The sequence below is a fragment of the Sardina pilchardus genome, chromosome 14, assembly GCF_963854185.1.
Source record: "Sardina pilchardus chromosome 14, fSarPil1.1, whole genome shotgun sequence".
NCBI lineage: Eukaryota > Metazoa > Chordata > Actinopteri > Clupeiformes > Clupeidae > Sardina > Sardina pilchardus.
The window spans coordinates 15,838,070-15,859,838 of record NC_085007.1 but is presented as its reverse complement, the minus strand read 5'-3'; the positions used below and the strand labels follow the sequence as shown (position 1 = coordinate 15,859,838).

Below are 21,769 nucleotides of genomic sequence, written 5' to 3'. Positions count from 1 at the left end.
AGCCAGACCCAGACGGTTCTCCTAAATCATTAAGCAAAACCCGCTGGGAGTTTGAATGATTAACTAAGCCAGAGTGAAGGACGACACGGAATGCCAGGCATAACCTCTCCTGCCGACAACCGTCATGTTTATGGGGGTGTCTTCTGAGCAGGAGAGGTCGTTGGAGTCCTTTTGATGCATCGCACACACATGGGATATTCCACATGGCCCTCATAGTCGGAGCACTGCGTAGGCCGCTTCTTCACAGCTCAACTTCTGAGATTTCGGCAGGTAAATATTTAACCAAAATGGTGTAGTGTGACTGTGTCGGACTCGGTCAATGCACCTCTGTGAGTGCATCTGGAAAATGGCAGCTGGCCGTCAAGTTGAACCTGTGGACACCAGTCCGTGATCAGTAGCCTGTGTGACGCTTAAGAACATGCAAGACTACAAAGGGTACTTTTCTGGCAATTACATTCTTTCTAACAGCAGAATGACTGATCTTTAAAAGCTAAGAGATTAATCTCAATTTAACTGAGCCTTTCCCCAAGCCTTCAACTTGTCATTTTTTTTTACCATCCTTTCTCCTCACACTACTCAATGACTTCACTACACATCAGATAGAAAATACAACAAATCAATAGTTTATTTAGAATTTTAAATGTTAAGGTTACAGCAACGCAAAAATAAAACAAAAAAATAAAATGCATGCAAGTTAACTGACACCCTGACAAAAACCCACAGACCTAATAAAATGGTTATCTTTCAATCCAATAGGCATAAGGAATACAACGCGGCGGCTTGTATAAGAAGACAAATAGACAATCACATTTTTTTCAGAAATCTCCAGCCAAAGAGGGACTTTGGCATAAAGAAGACATTGGAATCAGCTTCCTTAGCTTATTGCATGCAGTTCATCCCCGTTCACAACTGCGCAAGAAGACTGATTATCTTGTAGTGTTACACCAGTTGCTGACTGTAAAATTCAGAATTTGGAGTCGACAGTGTAGGTACAGGTTTTGAGTCCAGTAATGGATCTCTTTTTCAGAGTAGACTAGAAAACTCCGTAGGTTTACCTACTGAAATCATATTTAACAGGAGCTACAAACTTCGGGTCTAGTAGAAACCCTGCCAAATCTTGAAGGAGGGTCCCTTCAGCCCGGTACAGTGGAGTATGACAATGATTATCAAATGAAAAAGAAAGAAATTAATAAAAACATGCTTTTAGTCTTAATGACCATTATAGATTTACAGTACTATCTGCAGGTCTGTGGTGCACATGACTTAACCAATTGAGGCATATATCATCGGTGATCCCTGTAGTTATTGTGGTGAAAGATGAAGGGTTTACGTTCATCAGCGCAGAAGGTCCTAGACGTCACATTTGTAACTAGTGGTTTGTGTTTTCAAGACAATCAATTTCGCTGTCCTCAAAAACAAAGCAAACAAAAATGCTCAATGCTGTAGATTTCTTGATCTTTTGTTAAGATGGAGTCTCAATTAGATACAATAACGGAAAAAAAATGAAAAAAAAAAAAACGCTTTACAAACTTTGATCTTTATTTTCCATTTCACTCGCATGCATGTAAAATCTTAACCTTCTAAGACTATCGAGAGAAAGAAGCTCCTATAAAAAAAAATCAATACTTTCTAAAAATCCTAAATTTCTTCATAAGAGTAGAAATAGAGCAGGGATACTGAGAAGTGTTTTAGTCACAGCACCTGAAGGAACTGACAATTTCACAAAGCTGCCTCTGGTCACAGATGTTCCAATTTTTTTTTTTTTGTGCTACAAAAAAAGTCCTCCCCTCTGATAAAAACAAACATATTATTAATAATAATAATAATAGAAATTATAATTTGGTTCATACAAAGCCCAGTACTGTGAAATTATGAGTCACATAAAAATAAAAATGTACTATGTCACCAAAAAATAAACCTTAAAAAAAAAAAAAAAGTGTTTGTTTTTACAATCACTAAAAAGGTATAAAAATAGTTCTGTGATGGTAGGGTTGGCAGCTGGCAGTGACGAGTTGTTGGAGGATGAGGTGAGTGGTCTGGAGGTGGTTGGATGAGATTACATGATGGAGCAACCTCTTTTGGCAGGATGGGGATCTCCCTAAGTTGGCAGAAAGAACAAAAACAACCACACATTATGCACAACACAACACAATGACAATGAAGACAATACACCCACCTATTATGAAGAGGTTTTATTATTAGTCCTATTGTTATCACTAGGGTTACCACCATTTATTACTAAGGCTACCACCATCACCAATAACAAATAAAGACAAAACACACAGCAAAAGCACCCTCCAACTGGATATTCTGTGCAGAGCCTCTGGATTGTGTTAGTGAATTCATGCTGTGAGCCACAGTCCCCACAGAGATCAGGTGACTCTGGCTGGCATCCGGTGCAGCTCTGAGTCCAAGTCGGCGGATCTCTGAGGGGAGGGGTGGCTGCTGTTAGTTAGCTAGCTAGAGTGGCAGCAGCAGCAGAAATCCAATGGAGGTGTACTACCTGCTGGTGGAAGAGATCTTCCTCCATTACCTCCACACCCTCGTCATCGTCGTCTTCGTCCTCCTCTTCCTCCTCCTCCTCCCCTTCAGCAATGGCTGTCTTGAACACTGTACTCCTCACAGCCACCTCCTGTTGGAACAAGTGCCACGGTCACATTGCTTGACTGAGGCAAGGCTGACCTCTGCTGGTGAACATGGGAACAACTCCTTCCACAATAATCTCGCCACTGAACCAGCTTCCAAACCTCAACATGCCCAACTGCCCATACAAAGTATGGGTACATAAACGCTTTCCTGAACAACCTACTCTTCAACGTTCGTTTCCTTTCTTTCGACACGCTAACAAGGAGACGTGTGTGATTTCACCACTTTTTATTCTGTTGCAATGTCACCACGCAAAGGCCTTTCCTGTGCTCATGTTCTGGTAAATGTGCCAATCTGACAACTCATCAACGCACTTCACTCAGCCAACTGTTCCCTGTTACCAGGAGGCCTCACTGACCACTGCACCTCTGCTGACGTCACCAATAACGACAGCCTTGCTTCCTGTTTCTAGTCACAAGCAGGAAATACAAACGGCCAAGTCAGCCTTGAACTGCCAGCTGTTAAAATCGGTCTTGCTTTCCATTTACTGAAAGCAGTTACAAAGATGTTGATATTTACGCATATTTGAAAGTAAAACTTGAAAGTGTTGTAACTGTGGGAAGCATTGGAAAACAATACTTGGTGTATACACACAGGAAGCATGAGATTCAAAGATAAAAACTGACAAAGAACAAAACCTGTCTGTCTGTCTGTCTGTCTGTAAGGGATAATGTATAAAACGCTGGTTAATATCAGGATTCAGGAAAATAAGTCCCGACATGGCGACTTCCATTTTCCTGATAATGACCGGTGTTCCCTACATTATCCTGCTTATTATACAGCTACTTGCCAAAACGCAAAAATACACTCCACATTATGTCTCTACATTTATCTGTTACCGTTTTGCCATGATATAAATAGTTCACAGGACACACTGAGCTTGAATCAAATATTCAACACTGCTGATCAACTGTCTGCTTTCACTGTTCCATGGCAAGGAGTGACCAGACTACTTGAGGAGTCATAAAAGATGTAGATCAGAGGCACAACTCCCATTGGCATCGACAGCAGTAATTATATGTTTCAGCGGTAATAATTACATAAATATATTTGACCGCAGAACATTAGTAAATCCCATTCAAGTCAATGGAGCGTTCTACAAGCATCGTGAAAACTAAAGCCTCATAAAAAAATATTTTTTTCAAGAACACAGACAGAGTCAAAGACACTTTGAATAGTTGTGGCAGAGAGAAAAGGCACAGATGGACAAAGACAGAGGGCGCTGGGCCATACCTCTCCCTGAGGGTCAGTCAGCACGACCTTCACGTCTTCTCCGGTGCCCCAGGAGCTCTGGCTCTTCCAGACGAGGTCAGTGGGGGGGTTGGAGCTCACACCAGCATTGGAGGCCCAGATCTGGAGGCCCAAACCACACAAGTTCCACTTACTACTGGCCTCCGTTTTACAGCAAAAAAAAACCTTTCCCCATCTCAAAGGCTGTCAACTAACAGGGGGGGGTGCATTTGAAGTACAGTCAGTACAATCTCCATAGACCAGCTGTAACTCAGGGCGTTAAAACAGATATTCTGTCCCCAAAGTAATCAGAAATGTTCCAAGCATTTAGACATAATTACCCATTTTGCAAATCCTAAACCCAGCCCATCCCACGCCTGAATTCTGGCATAGTGCCAGAGAAGTTTAAGCCTGTGTGTGTGTGTATTACAACTGAACTAAGAATTAACATTTGTATCACAAGTCACAACATATTGAATACTCCTACAGTGTTAGTGCTGTTTAAATATGACATATAGGGTGAGGGGGGGGGGGGGGGGGTCATTCCCAGGTACATGACAGAAATTACTAATAAAAGTAGGCACACCTGCTACCTGAAGAAAGCAGGTGTTCACAAAGAAAATTGAAAAAAGAATTAAAGTTAACATCTTGCCCTATGTAGAATGACAAGAGAGGTGACTTACAGTGACTTTCTGCCCGGCCTTGAGGACGTATTTGGGGGTGAATTTGTAGGTGGCTGAGGCGTCGCCGATCACTCTGGTCATCTCATAGCCCACCATGGCCTGGTCCTGATCAAACACATCAAGACAAAGATCGTGAACACAAACACACACACACACACACACAAACACACAGAAAGATAGTGTTGTAAAAACACGGGGTACAAACAGCTGGAGGGGCCAAAACAGCGTGTGGAGACCTGCCAGTGTTAATGGGAACCAAATGTCAGCGTTATGCGGGCACCCCCGGGGACCAACGGCTCCCAGACAAGCCTTGAATATTTACAGGCCGAGGAATGAGCCTGCAGGCACGGAGGGGCCATACGCTTGGCTGTAGGGACGCAGCCCTCTACAGTCAAACAGCTCATTCCACTGCATGGGGTTTCAGAAGACTTGCGTTTGCTTATTGTGGTCTCCCTCTTTATGTAGTGCCTAATTTCTGTCTAAGTGAAAGTCTTTTGAGACTCAGGAAAGAACACGGCAGGGGGTGGAGATTGAGATGAGGGACAGTTTCTTTCGAAAATCCTTTGGTATCTCTCCATCTGCGCGCGCGCATGTTTGTGTGTGTGTGTGTGTGTGTGTGTGTGTGTGTGTGTGTGTGTGTGTGTGTGTGTGTGTGTGTAGTGGTCACATCACAACATCACACCTCCTCCCATTTTTTGATGGCCTGCTAGTGCTTGCGAATGAGGTCACATCCTTCCAACTCTTCCAACTAAAAAGCGTCTGCACTGAGTGTGAGTGCGAGGGAGCGCTCGTGTACGTGCAAATCCCTCACCTCTTCGGAGGTGTTCTGCAGACGGACAAATTTGCCGTCCACGTCCAGCTCGTCGAAGCAGACGTTGCCGGTGGCCGAGGCCGAGTGGGCGATGCTGACCGAGCTGCTGGCCTCCGACTCCTCCACGTCCACGCGCTTCCTCTTGCCCCGCGTGGTGCGCACGCTCCGCGACGAGGACGCCCGCGACACCGTCACACGAGACGACGGGCTGGGGGAGAGCTTCAGCCTGGAGAGGGAGAGAGAGAGAGAGGGAGAGAGAGAGAGAGGGAGAGAGAGAGAGAGAGAGAGAGAGAGGGAGAGAGGGACAGAGAGAGAGAGAGAGAGAGTGCAAACGAAAGAGAGACAGAAACAAAAGGATGGAGAGAAAGAATATGAGATGCAAAGAACATTTGTTTCAAAGTACAGAGCATTCCATGAAATGGTTTTGCAGTGCTCGGTGTGTGTGTGTGTGTGTGTGTGTGTGTGTGTGTGTGCGCATTGACAAACTTCTCTTTACTGCTTTTGGGCCATTTAATCAGAATTCTGCTTGTTTTGGGTCATACACATGATCTTTCCTATTGCCCTATGTGTAAAAGTGCAACTACAAGTGGTAAGTCTAGGGCATAGATTCAGTTCCTCTTTTCTGTGTTTTCTCTTTTGAGTGGGTTGTTTGTACTTCAGTCAAATCTCTTTCAAACCGATTTGAGCAAAAAGGGAAAGAAAATCCCTAGTTGACTATCTAAATCAAACATAATAACAAGTATGTGTGCACATTTTCATGCAAGCACATCCATCAAATGATTATGCCTCTGTTCTCTAAGTGTAGCCAATCACAGCGACGGAGGCATAAAACTTCACCCATTTCGTTCTCTTGTCTATTGAAACAGATTGTGCACGTCTTCTAGATTTCTAGGCTCTCGCTCATTCATTGGGCCTGTCTCATTCGCCTTTTTATCCATCCTCCCTTCCTTCCTCGGTCCTCGTTTCCACTGATCTAGATAAAGAATCATGGGGCGGTAACAATGGGAGAGTCTATCCAGTGTTCTTTATAGATCAGTGGGAACGAGCCTGGAGGACTGAGCATCAAGGAGGGAGGTTAAGACCTTCTTTTGTTAAGGCCTTCTTTTTGTGCCCGCTGTGCCCATGAGCACTAGATCGTTATGGTGTGCGCTTGGGTCACATGTGTTCTTCTCGCCTGCCTCACCTCTCCTCCTCTCCCTCCAGGAGCTTGCGGTAGGCGTTGATCTCCATGTCGAGGGCCAGCTTCACGTCCAGGAGCTGCTCGTACTCGTCCAGCTGCAGCTGCATCTTGGCGCGGATGTCGGCGATCTCGCGCTCCTTTTCGGACAGCAGTCGTCGGCTGGTGTCGCGCTCGTGGGCCAGGGCTGACTCCAGCTCGGTGATGCGATCCTGCCAGCCACGAGACTGAAACACACGCACACAAAATTCAATTATTACCATTTTATATGACAGACACCATGGCCATTGGCAAAAAAAGTGTCTGCATGTGACATTTCCCAAATTTCATTCTGGTCGCTTATTTCCTGCCAGATGTATTGATGTATTTTTCTAAGCAGAAAAAAGAACGATAAATGGGTCATTTGACGCCATGTTATTTTGGAGCAAGTGACTGTAGCAGGTACAAGATGAAGACCACCTCCGCAGAGTATGCGTGGGTCACCATCTTCCACTGCACCTGTCACCATCACTGACTCAGCATCTCGCCATTTCTCTACACACTCATTAGACGTGCCACTAACAGATGGACCGTAATGACCATCGGCTAGTGAGAGCGTGCACACAGACGCAATGCGACAGGTGTCCCAGATCATTACAGGACACACTAGACTAGTTATCAAAATACGCAGTTAAAGTTGGAAACGCATCCAAGAGGGCCTCCAGAATGTTTCTGGCAACTGGCATAGGTCAGGATCCAATACGGAAATGCCTACAACCAGGGATTACTCTTTCAACAGCCCAATGACGCACACCTCTTATCAAACTTGAGTCAGAGACAAAAACACTGCTACCTGGCTCGAGTTGCTGTAGCCTACTGCTTGAGCTGCCAGTGCTACACTTTGGCGGCATGATAAAAAATAAATCGTAAAAGCAGTACTCAGTGACCTTGAGAAACTATGTTGCCAGAGTTCTCCTTTACAAAGTGAAACCGGCACTACCAGTCATTTAGAGGAAGGAGACTCTTGTGCAAGATTTAAATTCCCATCAAGTGTTTGATCTGCATGATCCAAAGTTACCAGATATGCAGCCAATCAAAGGTCGATAAACCTTAAACCATAGAGTTTCTGATTGTGCTGCACAAAAATGCTTCAGAGTATCCTTTATGACCAGGGATGCAGCATAAAAAGAGGTGAGTAAACTATAAATGATGTATTGTAATCAGGCGAACCGTGCCGCGGTCACCAGTAAGATAGACCACAGCATTTCGGTGTATATGCATTCTGACCACATCACAATAGGTTACCATTTGATGGTAACAAGAGCATAGCTGGGCATTCCCTACAGGCCACACAATCACTATTCAATTGTTTCTGCTGCTTTTCAGTCCAGATGTGCCGGTGGCATCTGCTCTCTGTCTCTCCTCTCCCTGTTTTTTCCTTCTCTCTCTCCATTTTTCTTCATTCGGTTATCTTTTGCTCTTTTCCTCATCTCTCATTCTCTCTCTGCTTCTCCTCTCTCATCCTCTCCTCTATCTCGCTCCTCCCTCTCTGCTTCCTGCATCAATGTCTTGTCTCACCTGTGTCTGTAAAGTGAAGTTCAAATGGAGAAAAGACAGCACAATACATCCTGTTAAGCAGCCAGTAACTTTTAGAAAGCCTATAGGCTAATCTTTTCAGACAAAACCATTAAAATATTTTATCTAGTATACATTCAGTGTGTGGGCGTCCATATGTACGTAGGCACAGAAGTGCAACTTAGAGGTGCGTAAAGTCCATTTCCGAAATTGAGGAGGTGCATAAATGTTACGTTAAAAATTACATGTGGTTAGCCTCCGCTACAGCCCTGCTTTGATGATCAACAACTAGAGACATGCACACCACATAAAGTAAACAAGAGAGAAATAAGAGTCGAGAATTTAGCTGTTCGCCACAGCCACCACAGCTGGTTGATGCGGCTGCTGATAAAAACAATGACGTGAAACTAGCAGAAGAGAGAAGAGGAAAAGGAAGAGGCAGAATTAAAAACCAAACGGTGAAGGTGGAGGAAGAGTTGAGAGTCGAGAAAGACTTGACCATCGAGTGAGACGTGACAAACTGAACTGCAGAGAAGAAGAGAGTAGAGAAGAAAGGAGCAGAGCAGACAGAAGGAGAGGAAAGGAAAGGAGGAGGAGAAGAGGAAGTTGGTGAGATGAGTGCGCACCTCCTTCTGCAACGCAGTTCAGTTTGGTCACATCTCACTCGACTGAGAGAAAGAGAGTAGCGAGGGAAGGAGCAGAGGAGACAGGAGGAGGGGAAAGGAGGAGGAGAGGAAGCTAGTGAGAGGAGTGCGCACCTCCTTCTGCATGCTGGCCATCTGGGCGGCGAGGCTCTCCACGCGCAGCGCCGACTCCTTCAGCTCCTCACGGGCCATGCTGGCGGCGCCGCTGTTCATCTCCGACGACAGACGCACGTTCTCCAGCTGCAACGGCAAAACAAAGTGTCACACAAACACACACACACCCCCGGCAGAGGTTTAAAGCACTCGCACACAGAAGAGAAACCTGCGCGACACTGTGAAAGAAGTGCAAAGAGGAACCGCTTGCGTTGTTGCAGAGAGTGAGGGGGGGGTGAGAGTAAGGGTGAGGGTGAGAGAAAGGAAGCAATACTTTGACACATGGGCATCTCTGCTGAAGTGTGAAGGCATTTAAAGCTTGAATCTTGTGACCACTGAATCTCTCTGCAAAACCTCTTTTACAAATGTTTTCTACTGCAGCTGGCAACCATCATGTTCTTTACTGGGCCCCTCGACTTGAGAACCCTATATGACTTGGGTCACCTACAGTACCCAAACAGTGGTCCGTCAGTAACTTTCTGTTTAATCATTCCACACCTCAAACTGAGCAATATGTGAACTTCCAGTTCCTAATATGACCATACTGTATATGTAGATTTCTTGACATTTCACAGACACTACATTGTTTGCTACTTTCTAGGAGCGTGTGTTTTGATTGCGTGAACAGACCACCACCTTTTGCCCTGAAATGACCTGAACCGGTGTGGATAAAGTGCATTTATTGAAGCGGAACTCTATGGGTGCCTCTCATTTGGTGCTTTATACACCCTCCCTTCCTTCCTCGATCCTCACTGATCTAGATAAAGAATGATGGGGCCGGCAACAATGGGATAGTCTATCCAGTGTTAGCTGTAGATCAGTGGGAACGGCCCTCGAGGATCGAGGAGAGTGTTTGAGAGTCACCCATTGTGTGGGAGGTTGGTTGCTGACCTTGGCCACATAGGTGGACTCCATCTCTTCTTTGTAGAGCTTGAGCTGCTCCTCCTGCTGCTGGCGTATGTCCATCAGGGCCTGCTGCAGCTTGTACTCGTACTCCACCTGCCGGCCAGAGTCCACCTCCACCAGACGCGTCTCGTGGCTGCGACGAGTGTCCTTTACCTCCTACGGGGAGGGGGGGGGGGGTAAAGAGAGATGTAGGCAGAGAGAGAGAGAAAGATGTAGAGAGAGAGAGAAAAAGAGAAAGACGTAGAGTGAGAGATATGTAGAGAGAGAGAGAGAGAAAGATGTAGGGAGAGAGAGAAAAAGATGTAGGGGTAGAGAGAAAGAGAAAGAGAAAGAGAGAGAGAGAAAAAAGAGAGTGTTAAGAGAAAACAAGAGTGATTGAGTGAGAGGAGAGGTGATCAAGTTGAAGAGGGTTGTTAAAGAGAGTGTAGCGTGTGAAGGGTAGGCATAGGAGAGGGCAGTGGGAGGGGACCAGAGAGGGGATGGAGGGAGAGAGAGGAAAAAAAAACAACCTTCCGTCAAACAAAGCGCACAATACGTCTCATTCAGCGGCGCGCTCATAGTTATAAGGGCCAACAAAAGGACTGCAAGCTTCACAGCATAATCTGCAGCTTCACAGCATAATCTGCAGCAGCCGCTCATGTCAGCAAGGCCGGCAGTCACTCGCCGAGTGGTAATCAGATGGGCTAGCCCCCAAAAGAGCCACACACACACACACACACACACACACACACACAGGTCTGTGCCTGCAGGGGACACAAAGCGACAGGGGAGCTCATCGTATGCGTAGCATGTCATTGATGTGATCGGTCTGTTAAGTCAACTCTGCAGGCGGACGTGTCCCAGATAGGTTTGTGAATGGAACAGTGGGCTCAATGGAATGGCCATTTCGGCCTGTAAGCTAAACACACGCGCCACTGTAATCCATTCACAGTCATGATCTAACTGACTGGACCCAATGAACACAATACATAGGTGGAAAAATAAATGCCAAAATAAATAAATTAACAGTTCTGTATATATCTGTATCTTTATATTGTACTATTTGTCTATCTGTGTCTGTATATATAGTGTGTGTGTGTGTGTGTGTGTGTGTGTGTGTGTGTGTGTGTGTGTGTGTGTGTGTGTGTGTGTGTGTGTGTGTGTGTGTGTGACACACACACACACACACACACACACACACACACACACACACACAGTAGATAGATACATACAGTACATACATACATACATATATTCTGTATATACTGTAGATAAACGTCCAATTTCCTTCCAATTTTTGTAGCACTAATTATTCTTCCATTGTGCAACCAGGAACACCAGGGAGAGTGCATTCATCACATGCCAAATGCCACTTTATGGCTTGGCACAAGTTCAGTGATCTACCACATCTTCAATAGATAGAAAAGTGGTGCAATAAAACAAGTGATTGCTCAGAAATGCCACACAAAGAGGTGCCCATGGATGTTGTACAGCCGCCTAAACAGGTGTTGGCTGGCTGGTGGAAACCTCGAGTAAACACTTCTGATGCCGAAAGTAAAAAAACAGGTTGTCTGGCGTGGGTGGCAGAACAGGTCTGCTGCCTCCCACACGTCAATCATTCGCGGCAGGTGGAAAATGTCACCAGAGTTTTTTTTTCCTGCAGAGGGCCCAAGGCGTTTTTTTTCCTTCACCTGGGTGGCTGGTGGAGAGGGTTCTACCTACTGGAAAAAAAAGGGAGGGTTTGGCTAAAGGGCTCACCTCCTCAAACATGTTCTTGCGGAACTCCAGCTCCTCCATCAGGCTCTGGCAACGGTTCTCCAGGTCCACGCGGAGCAGAGTTTCCTCCCCCAACTGCTTCTTGGCTGCGATCAAGCCTGCGTCCAGCTGAGAGTGGGAAGCACACAGACACAATGTAGAGAGGAGGAGAGGAAAGGGAGGGGGAGAAAGAGAAGAGAATCATTAATCCTTTTTCAAACAGTTTTGAGATGTGAGAAATCTCAAGACTAATTCAACCCATGTGAAGTGAGGGTAGATTCTTCCTTACTTATACTTCCTCAGGTCTGAAAGGAGCAGTACAATATGTAAGTGACATTGCCCCCTATTGGCGATTTAATGACATGACTCAAAGTCCAAAAGTGATTAAGCCGGAAGAAAACAAACCATTTTACTGACAGTAAGAGTAACACTACAGAAAACCAGGGGAGCCAGACAAGCGGCTAGTGTCCGTACCACATTCTGGCCCAACCAAGTGCCCACAGGGATCCAAGCTCAAATCTGACCTCTGCCATGTCCTATCACTTTTGTAAGCATAATAAAAGGTCATAAACTTAACTTTAAAACTGTAAAATTGCAACCCTTGCCTTATTTGCTTCTCCCTGAAAAACTGTGATGTACTCATGTATTGTACAACATAGTTGTGTGCATGCATGCATTCATTCATTCATCTACAGTGGGGAGACTAAGTATTTGACCCCATGCTTAAGTTGACTAAAAAGAGGAATATGAAATCTTTTGACAATTGCTCTTAATGCCTTAATTAAAAAACAATAGTAAAAAAATCAGTAAAAATCCAACCTTTAAGGACACCAATTTTCTTTGTGATTGAATAATGTATTGTAAATAAATAAATGTTCTTCCTAAAATACACAAAAAAAATTGGTCCTTAAAGGTTGGATTTTTACTCATCTTTTTAATTAAGGCATTAAGATCAATTGTCAAAAAATGATTTTATATTACTGTTTTTAGTCAACTTTAGCATGGGGTCAAATACTTAAGTCTCCCCACTGTATGTGCAGAGATCTCTTGTGTTTGTGTGTATGTAAACAAACACTGTCACTAAATTATTTCCAGAGCTAGATGTAGCTTTTGCACCATACATACCTCCTGGACCTGGGCTTGCAGGTCAGCCATGGCCGCCTCCAGGGCCCTCTTCTCGCACAGCGCATTGGCCAGGGCTGCATCTTTGGAGTTGAGCAGCGCCTCCAGGTCCTTCAACCGTACCAGGGCGCCTGAGAGGTCCGTGTCCTTCTTGGCATGACTGTGTGGATGGGAGAAGTCATCAGATCGGTCGCCAGCATTACCGGCGTCAACAAGGGGATCAGCAGACATGGGAGAGGCTGAACTAGTGGACTTAGGCCAGACTAACAGGTCGTAAAGCCCTCTGGTTCCACATCAGGAGTATTAAGTATAACTTGGGGTGGGAAGGTGAGGGCTGGATCAAGGGAAAGGGGCTCCCCGATAGGCTAGAAATGTCATGCTCCACCTACAAATTATTCAACAATCCAATCACCTTCATTAATCATAAAAACAGAATCAGCAAAATCCCTGAGATCAATGGCTGGAATGCATAGCCAGAGAGGGCCTTCCTCAATGGTGTTGGATGTTGTCAAACAAATAGTTAAAAACAATGAAAAGACATCAACTGACAGCCATCACACAATAGCAGAAGGTGTGAATTACACAGAAAAATGCAGGCCATTGACAGGATTTGTCACGGCGAGACTGGTGATGATTAGATCTATCCAGTGGCTCCACTACAACTTGATGGGCGAGGTAAGCTGATGTAATAGGCGATACGATCTAGAGTAAATCTGTCTCCAGTCCAGAGCTTGCTCAAGAGCCATCTCAGTCTATTGACTTGTTAAAATCAATGTAAAGTTCTTATGCAAAAACAAGGTCTTTGGGTTCTTTTTTGCAAAAGAGCAAAACAAACAAAATTAGGTCACAATTTATTAATTTTTTCCCCACCCACCAAAAATGTCTTCAGTCACACCAAGAACTGAACTATCCACATCCTCGTGCATTTAAAAGGGCACTCCGTGGGGTTGCCCTCTGATTGAGGAGACAGCGGACAGCTCTGGAAAGGCTGCTGACTACGCGGGCTCCTCGAGGAAGTCCACCCAAAATCATAACCAACTGGCCGCTGATAACGTCTCAGCTGTGGCTAGGAAACCCATGGAAGGGTCAGGGAAATGCTTCCTGCTTCCACAATGGACACCCTCTGGGCGTGAAAGAAAAACGGCCACACAGGATATGATGAGGTACGGTTGTGGAGCGGTCAACTGGAACTCACGAGAGAGAGAGAGAGAGAGAGAGAGAGAGAGAGAGAGAGAGAGAGAGAGAGAGAGAGAGAGAGAGAGAGAGAGAGAGAGAGAGAGAGAGAGAGAGAGAGAGAGAGAGAGAGAGAGAGGGAGGGGGGGGGGGGTTATACATACACTGGGCTGTTTTTCACCATTGAACTGAGCTTTACTGTGTTCCTATGTTCAAAAGCCAGGGCTTGGCACGGGATGCCTAAAGTATGCACCAAACATGTGTGAAGAGGACCCTGAGGCCCTCATTGATCCCTACCCTGGACCCCCTGCTGGGGAGGAGAGATTTGTATTGACAGAACGCTCCACTCATCCACTAATGCGGAACTAGCAACATGGATATACACCCACGTACCCACGTACACACACACACACACACTGTATTTCTAGTTATGCATTGCCATGCCTGAGGTTTCAAGCACTCTCCCTAAGACCAGGAGAAAATAACGAGTGTGTGAGTGTAGCTGTCGTCTAGACTTTCAGCCTATTTCAGGTCATGAACCCACATCTCATTGGAGGAGTGGAGTTCCACAACTGCTCGAGCAGCCTTCATGTGACTCGCAGTTGGCTGTTCACATGGCAAAGCAGTTTGGGAAAAAGTCATGCTGGGGCCCGTGTCCGTTTGTTCAAGCGCACACACACACACACACACACACACACACGTTGTGAGAACGGCACAGAAATGTGTTAACGCATGACTGAGTCCAGCCAGCCAGGGGTTCCCATCACATGAGATTCCAACTGGCGCCCCAGCGATGTCCCAGGTTAGCTTATAGCTAGCCCCACATAAGAGTCTTGCATAAGAGTCTTTATGGCTAATTACCATTCTACACATCAACAGTGCTGTGCACTTAACTGAAAGAAAAGCTAAATACCCAAAAGATAACCAGCTTAAAAAAACCATAACATAACATAAGTCACTCCATGCCTTTGCGGGATTAGCTTTGCTGACTTAGTGGCTTCCGCAGCAGGAGAAAACAAGAGATTGACTGTTGAAGGGGCCTCATTTTCTTTCTTTTTTTAATAAAGCTTGGACGGTGAAAGGGAGAGGGGGAACAAATCACTATCTGGCAACCCCCACCCCACTTCTGTTTTCCTGCTGGAGGGGACAGAGGTGAGGGCGGGTCTCGGCAGTGTAAAGGTAGAGCACAGAATGTGAGGAATGCCTCTGGTATGACTGGCATTTCGTATACATGTGTGAGTAGAACAGACTGGCAAAGGAGGAGGGGGTGGGGGTGAGAGGGAGAGTGTAGATATTGATCCCCTCCTCCTTCTCCTTTCATGTGCTCACAAGCAGTCCTCCTGAAGTCCAAGAACATCGGCACAAAACCTCAAGACTTTGCACGTGATGGCCAAAGGCAAGGGATTCTTGGAAAAGTACCAAAACGTACATTCCTCAGATGTGTATAAACACACACACACATACGCACACACACACATTCCAGGGCTGACAAGCATTTCACAGGTGCAGTGTTTCACTTCATAACCGTTTCAATTTCAGGTGTCTGTACAACAGCAGACTCTTTTTCCGGCTTGGTTCACCATGTGTCTATATTCAAATTATAGATGGCCACTGGCCAAGATTAAATCACATGAATAACAAGTCTCAACTGCCAACCAAAAAAAAGCCCCTGAAAATCACAAGTTCTCTACCTAAAGAAATCAGACCCTGATTTTACCCCCCCGACCTTTTACTGGTTGGCTGATACGCATGTGCATCAAGCCAAACAAAGACAACATTTTTTCCTCCCCTCAGCGAGAAAGCGTGCGAACAGCTGGGCCACCAGGAGCTTCACTATACATCACAAGCACCTCCCAGCTGCTCCTTCTCTCAATGCCGAGTCTGTTTCACCTCCACCCCGCCGTCGCTAGTCTAGGCTCCTCTACCTCCAACACTCAAAACAACTGTCACCCTCCACGACAGCAGGGCCACTGGGCTTTCCACTAAAACTTGCGCCGAACTAGGTCATTCTGAAACGCACTTAGTTTGTTTATGGCCAGGATGCATAAAAAGACTACTGCCTCCACCTCATGGAATGATCTCATGTCGAGGCTTTTTTTTTTTTGCAGGATAAAATAAACATGTCTCCATTAAACTGCCATCACAGTTTAAAAAACTTGAAAAAAGACAGCTGTTAAAAAAAACAAAACAAAAAAACATATGTTTTACGTTTAGATTGAAACAAATGACATGAACTTCCCTAAAAAGCGTTGTTTATCTAAGCAAGTCTATATTTATCACCTGGCATTGCAAAGAGGAGAACTAGAGAAACTCCAGCCGCATAGTCAGACTGCAATACAACAGGATATTAGCTTTTTTTGGGGAGGGGTGCCCACCCTACCCCCACCCTCTAACAGGAGAGGGGCCGCACGCGAGAAAGCAGAGTTTCCCTGTGTGGCCACGTGCGGCCAGTGGGTACTATTCTCTAATAAAGCCCATCTGTTTGTGGCCGGCACTCTGAAAACAGGTGGAGGGGCAAAGGCCCCAAGGTAGCTGCTACAGTCAATCAAGGGCCAGGGACCAGGGTGCCCCCAAATGTGACTCCTTGCTTGTCCCTCGTCTCCCCCCCCCCCCCCCCAGCCCTCCTTCTCTGTCTCGCTCTCTCTAGGTGTTCAGCAGCACTGGTGGTGCTGAAGGATGGTGCAAATATGCAGCGCCAAAAGGCAGCAGAGGAGGAGAGGAACGCGGAACAGTGGAAAACACGCTGAGGAGACTTTGGCTTAAGTTCTCAAAGAGTGAAAAAAAAAAAAAAAAAACACGGCTCATCTGTGGCCGATCAGCGCTGTGTCCACAACTTCAGGGCAAGTTGCGGAGGAATTTCCGCTTTCTGAAGTCAGTCAGCAAAAGCCGAGTTGTATGCATAGCTGTGCAAAGCCACACTGGTGTACTAGCGTCCAAAGTTTGCAAACAGATACGCTATAACTCTGAAATCCCATGAGAGGCGACAACCAGACATCCAATTAGAGTGAAGCAAGCTGCAAGAAAAGAGCGGGCTACACTCCGCATATACACCAAGCCAATTACCATGATACAGGAAGCCCACCCTCCTATTAGCAGGCATGAGACTCTCATAAACTACCAGAAAAAGGAGGGGACAAAAAAGGAGGCTTGTAAGAACAAGCCCCATGCAACCTTGTAGTTACCCAACACCGATTTGACATGTACACCTAGCTCCATGCGGCCATGGATGTCCTAAGGGTGTGGTCGACGTGAGTGGTGGCCATCACTAAACCATGTGCACTGAGGTTGCAAGGGGTCGACGCTAAGCCTATGATTCTGCGACGCGTCACATTCCATGTCGCTGAGAGTGACTTGGTATTCAAAGAATGCCAAGTAATAATCATTTCAAATTCAAATTATGCAGGGGAACATGAGTGACAGAAACTAATCAAGTGAAAAAAAAGACTTATAATCCACGTTTGAGCTAGTACAAAATTAGTTTTCAACTTAAAAATGGATTACCTAAAAGTCCATCGATGACTTCAAGGCATACATTTATGAGCACAACAATAAACAGATTACTTTAAAAGTTTTCATTTTCAAATCTCATCAGAAAGGTCCTTTAGGCAAAATATTCTACATCAGCAATGAATGAACCCATCACCGAGCACCATATAATAGGCTATGCGGTTGTGACCAACTGGAAAATAGCTTCAAGTCACAAGTGAGGCAGTGGTGACCATCATTCATGGGAATATTCAAATCATCTGTGATCGTATCTACCGCCCTTCATTCAGAGTCAGACAATGTTGTACTTTAGAGCAGCTGCACAACACCACTTTTGTGCTACAGAGCCAATCATGGCACATGATCATTTCCCAATTTCCTGTTTATAACATACTTGAATTGATATAAAAGGGAAGGGCATCCTGAATTTTTTTTTTTTGTTTGTTTTGTTTTTTGAAGTTGGGCTTATTGCATAGGTTTACACTGACATAGTAAATGCTGATTTAAGTTAAAGCCTTACAATCACCAAATTGGGCTATAAGCACTCACTAATCATTTAAGATGGTGGAGGAGTTAACACGGCTTAGTTCAGCCATTGCAAGGGGAGCAAGATGGGCACCGTTTGAAACATTGGGTGGGTTCATTAATTCTCTCTGTTGAATCATACTCCTGTCATATGCAGGGTATCAGAGCTATAGGGAAACATCCGAGGGTCCTTAACGGCTGACATGTTCGTGTAATTGAGAACGAGTACTCATTCAACAGCTCATGTGACCTGTGGAAGGAATTATCCCAGGGTGGACTGGTCTCACGTGAGCACGAGGGGTATGCAGGAGGACAATTCAGAGAGAAAAAAAAATACTCCCACCAGGACTTCTCTTGGCCTGAAAATGGGCAAATTGAAATACTCTATCTGACCACAGCACAAATAAAATGGGATGCTGAACTTTTTTTTCATAACTTTTTTTAACTTATCCCAAGTTCAAGACCTAGCCTTTCTTCATAATGATATCAGAAAATTGCAGAGAAGGATGACCAAGGCAGTTACAGGGCAAGGAATTAACATAACCATTGTAGGCTACCAGAGAGAGAAGGGTGGTGAATCTAATCATTCAGTTTTGATTATTTTCAGGTGCATGGTTTATCCTGTCAAGCTTAAGTAAACATCTTCATTGGGTGAGGCAGGTCTAGGATAAGTCACACCTTAACCTTACGTAAAACTACTCATTTCCTCTTGCATCCATGGTAACGTGAAAAATAGTTTCTACATAGGCATAACAGTTATTTCGAAATAGGCTGGAAAGGGAAATAAAAATGCAACAAAGACCTGGTGTAATTGCGTTAAGTACAACAGGCACATATGGCAAAACATATTTGTGTAGCCTACAATTTAGAAATGCAATAAATTGCAAAAAAGAAAAACATTCTTGCTCTGTTGGGTGATGACGGTACAAATTCCATTCAAATGGCTAGGAATGGACTAGGTACTCGCCCCTCCCCCATACGCTACTATCAATAGGTGTGGCTCTTGGAAAAGTCAAAACTGCATCTTTCCTACACTGCAACTTGGTGTAAAACATAAACTACACCAACTAAACGAAGTTGGGTTGAAAGCTCTACACATCATGAAGACAATTGTTACAAATAAATTGTTAACCAATGTAGACATTAAGCGGTTAAACTTTTTTACCCAAGGGGAGGGGGTACTGACTCAAATGAAAACATCACAGACGCGGGATTCTGGTTGTTACCAGTGCAGAGGCGCCATGAGCAGCGTGTAGAAAATTGGCAACAAATACCATCGTCAGCTTGATACATGTATCACGTTACGACCTCAACACCTGCTGGACTGGATACAAAATATAATCTTGTGGGGTCGGGGCGAAGAAATAGCCAGTACTAAAATTATCACAAGAAATGCATGCGGTTTAAACCAGTATATAGAAATGTACAGTCACATGGCAGGTATAAACCACTCACGTCTGTAGTAACTGCTCGTGCTCGGATTTGATCTTTCCCAATTCGATCTGCAGCCTCGCGCGGTCTCTGGCCGTGTCATCGAGGGATCTCCTGGCGTCTGCGAGCTCGGTTTCGTACAGTGATTTCAAACCCGTAAGCTCCCGGCTCCTGACTTCTTCCTTCTCGTTGATTTGCAGATGGAGAACGCTATTTTCGGATTCAAGACTTCGGACTTTGTCGATGTAAATGGCCAGTCGGTCGTTCAGGTTGCAGAGCTCCTCTTTCTCTTGCAGCCGGGATATCCTCGTGGGGCTCAGAGGAGTACTGCCGGCAGTGCGGGAGCTTATTCTTTGCCCGGCCGGAGTTGAAGTTGCGGTCGCCATTGTAAAACAAAAATGCTGATTCGAAATTAAAAAGTAGTCCTAATATTTTTAAAAAGGAATAAGCTACCAAATGAAACCTCTTAAAACTGGCGTAAAACAGATGTCGAGTCGCGAACAATTGACTCAGATGACCAGAGCAAAATGACTGGTTAAAAGAAACGTGTTAAATACAGCAATCCAGATATAGCTTGGCCTTCGGTAGTGAGCAGTTGGTTATCCAACTGCACTTTTGGAATTGCGCGATCAAACAAATTAGCTTACAACAATACAACCATTTGTAAACTGCCTACAATAGAAGCTGCGAAAAGGCAAGATATCCACAAGGCCCATGAAAACGCCGCACTTTGTCTCCCAACCGAATGAAAGAATGGGTTTGACTAATATGGCCGCTCATGAATATGCAATAACAACGTGACCACAAAACACCAATGGTAGGACGAAACGCAATGGCTCGTTTCAACTTGAGCGTCCGAGACAAAATTCAAAATACAAGGAATGTATCCAACGTTGCGCCAAAATAACAACACGTGGTATATAATCTGCGGGAATACGCGCAAATAGAATTGTAGTTTGTTTATAAATATGGAAAGGAAATAGGCTATTTTGTCCGAATGCAAAATACTTGCTTCTCATGCAGAATCAGCATAATATGATCAGCATAATATTGTAGACCTATTATCCTGAAGTTCTAATGATTATTTTTAAATAAATGTTGTATCGAATTGTGGACAACTGGACTTATCAAAGGCAAGGCTATCGTTTAGAGTTTTCACGAAGCTGTGTGGTGATCGAGCTAACATGTGGTAAACTAATGTTGACACATCGCGCCTATGGGCTCCAGTGGTAACGTATGAGAGCATCGTGCCAGATGGCGAAAGCTGGCGTAGTTGCGTCACGCTTAACCCAAAAGCGTGCGCTCCTACGATGTGAGTTCCTCTCAGATACCTTTCAATTCAAAACAAGCAATGGCACTGTGCAATCTCCTATATAGATATTGCTCTGTTTGAATGTTGTGGTTTGTTCAGTTTAAGTTTTTTTTATGCACTATACAGACATGCACCAGAGAGAATTCAGCCATCTTCTGCATTCCATAGGCAGCTCTCCAAACTCTCAATTCTAGGGGCTGGGTCTACAGAACTACCAAAACAAGAAAAGGGGGGGTAACCTGCATCAACATTCCAACATGCATTTCTGCTTGCTCTGACCACACCACCTTCACCGAGTGAGCACTTGTGTAACCTGTATGCGTGGCCATACATTGCAAAATATTTAGGGATGAAGGGAACGGCAAAGTGAGAAATGAGCTGGACAGGAAGATAGTAATGACACTAAACCAAAATATCCAAAGGGTTGATGTCATCCTGTCTGACTAGGAAGAAAGTTCAACAGTTCTGTCAGGTGAGCATCTGACATAATCCGAATCCACAACTGCACTGACCACACATGATGCCTGTTAAAGAATATTGGCCTACAGCAAGCTAAACTGATTATTCTAGAATCAGGCAATTGTTAAAACAATTATTGACATAATAGTGCTATCCTCTTACTAGGTTTTTTTGGCGGTATCACAGATTGTGTTTTATGACCCTTGACTGTGTAAAGACCTTTGTCTTTAAAAGTATGGTAAACAGGAATGTTTACAGTAAACTATCACTTTGATGCATGGGTCAGTTGATTTTTTTATAATTAACCCTTTTGCATGCTTTGGCCTTCAAATATTTAATATGTGAGCACTGGGTCACTGGGTAAATGACAGTTACAGTATGTAATGCAAACAATGCAATGTACTTCCTAATCCCCCATCGTCATCTTAAGAGGCCGTGATTTCGCTTCTGTGGAGATTATCTCATGATGTTTACGTTTAGAAAAATAGTTGTGGTGACCAAGTGTAGCCTTTCACATAGCAACCTCCACAGTAATCACTAGTTACACTGTGGCTGTCCTTTTACACTCTGTTCGAGGCCTGTCAGCACCAAAACTATGATCTGGTCAAACTGCTCTTTCACAGGTACAATAAATCTAGAAGCCGTGGACGCCTCCACACCAGAAAGGCAAAGGTGGGGGGTTTGGTGTAAACAAGCGACTGTTTGCTGAGGCTTTGTGTCGGC

At 44.8% G+C, this 21,769-nt stretch overlaps 1 protein-coding gene across 2 annotated transcripts; it reads right to left on the bottom strand.

Annotated features, from left to right (window-relative positions):
* Positions 1–602: 602 nt before the first annotated feature.
* lmnb1 (lamin B1) lies at positions 603–20,032 on the bottom strand. Of its 2 annotated transcripts, none has more exons than XM_062553397.1 (11): positions 19,300–20,032; positions 12,664–12,820; positions 11,542–11,667; positions 9,790–9,960; positions 8,860–8,985; positions 6,554–6,774; positions 5,371–5,596; positions 4,560–4,664; positions 3,880–3,999; positions 2,504–2,632; positions 603–2,098 (listed from the first exon to the last, which is right to left on the bottom strand). In XM_062553397.1, the coding sequence occupies exons 1-11, from the start codon at positions 19,659–19,661 to the stop codon at positions 2,057–2,059; spliced, it is 1,785 nt and encodes a 594-aa protein (XP_062409381.1). In that variant the 5' UTR covers positions 19,662–20,032; the 3' UTR covers positions 603–2,056. The 2 variants fall into 2 exon arrangements, with proteins under 2 accessions (XP_062409381.1, XP_062409382.1); XM_062553398.1 differs by having other exon boundaries at positions 2,534–2,632.
* Between the last annotated feature and the right edge of the window lie 1,737 nt (positions 20,033–21,769).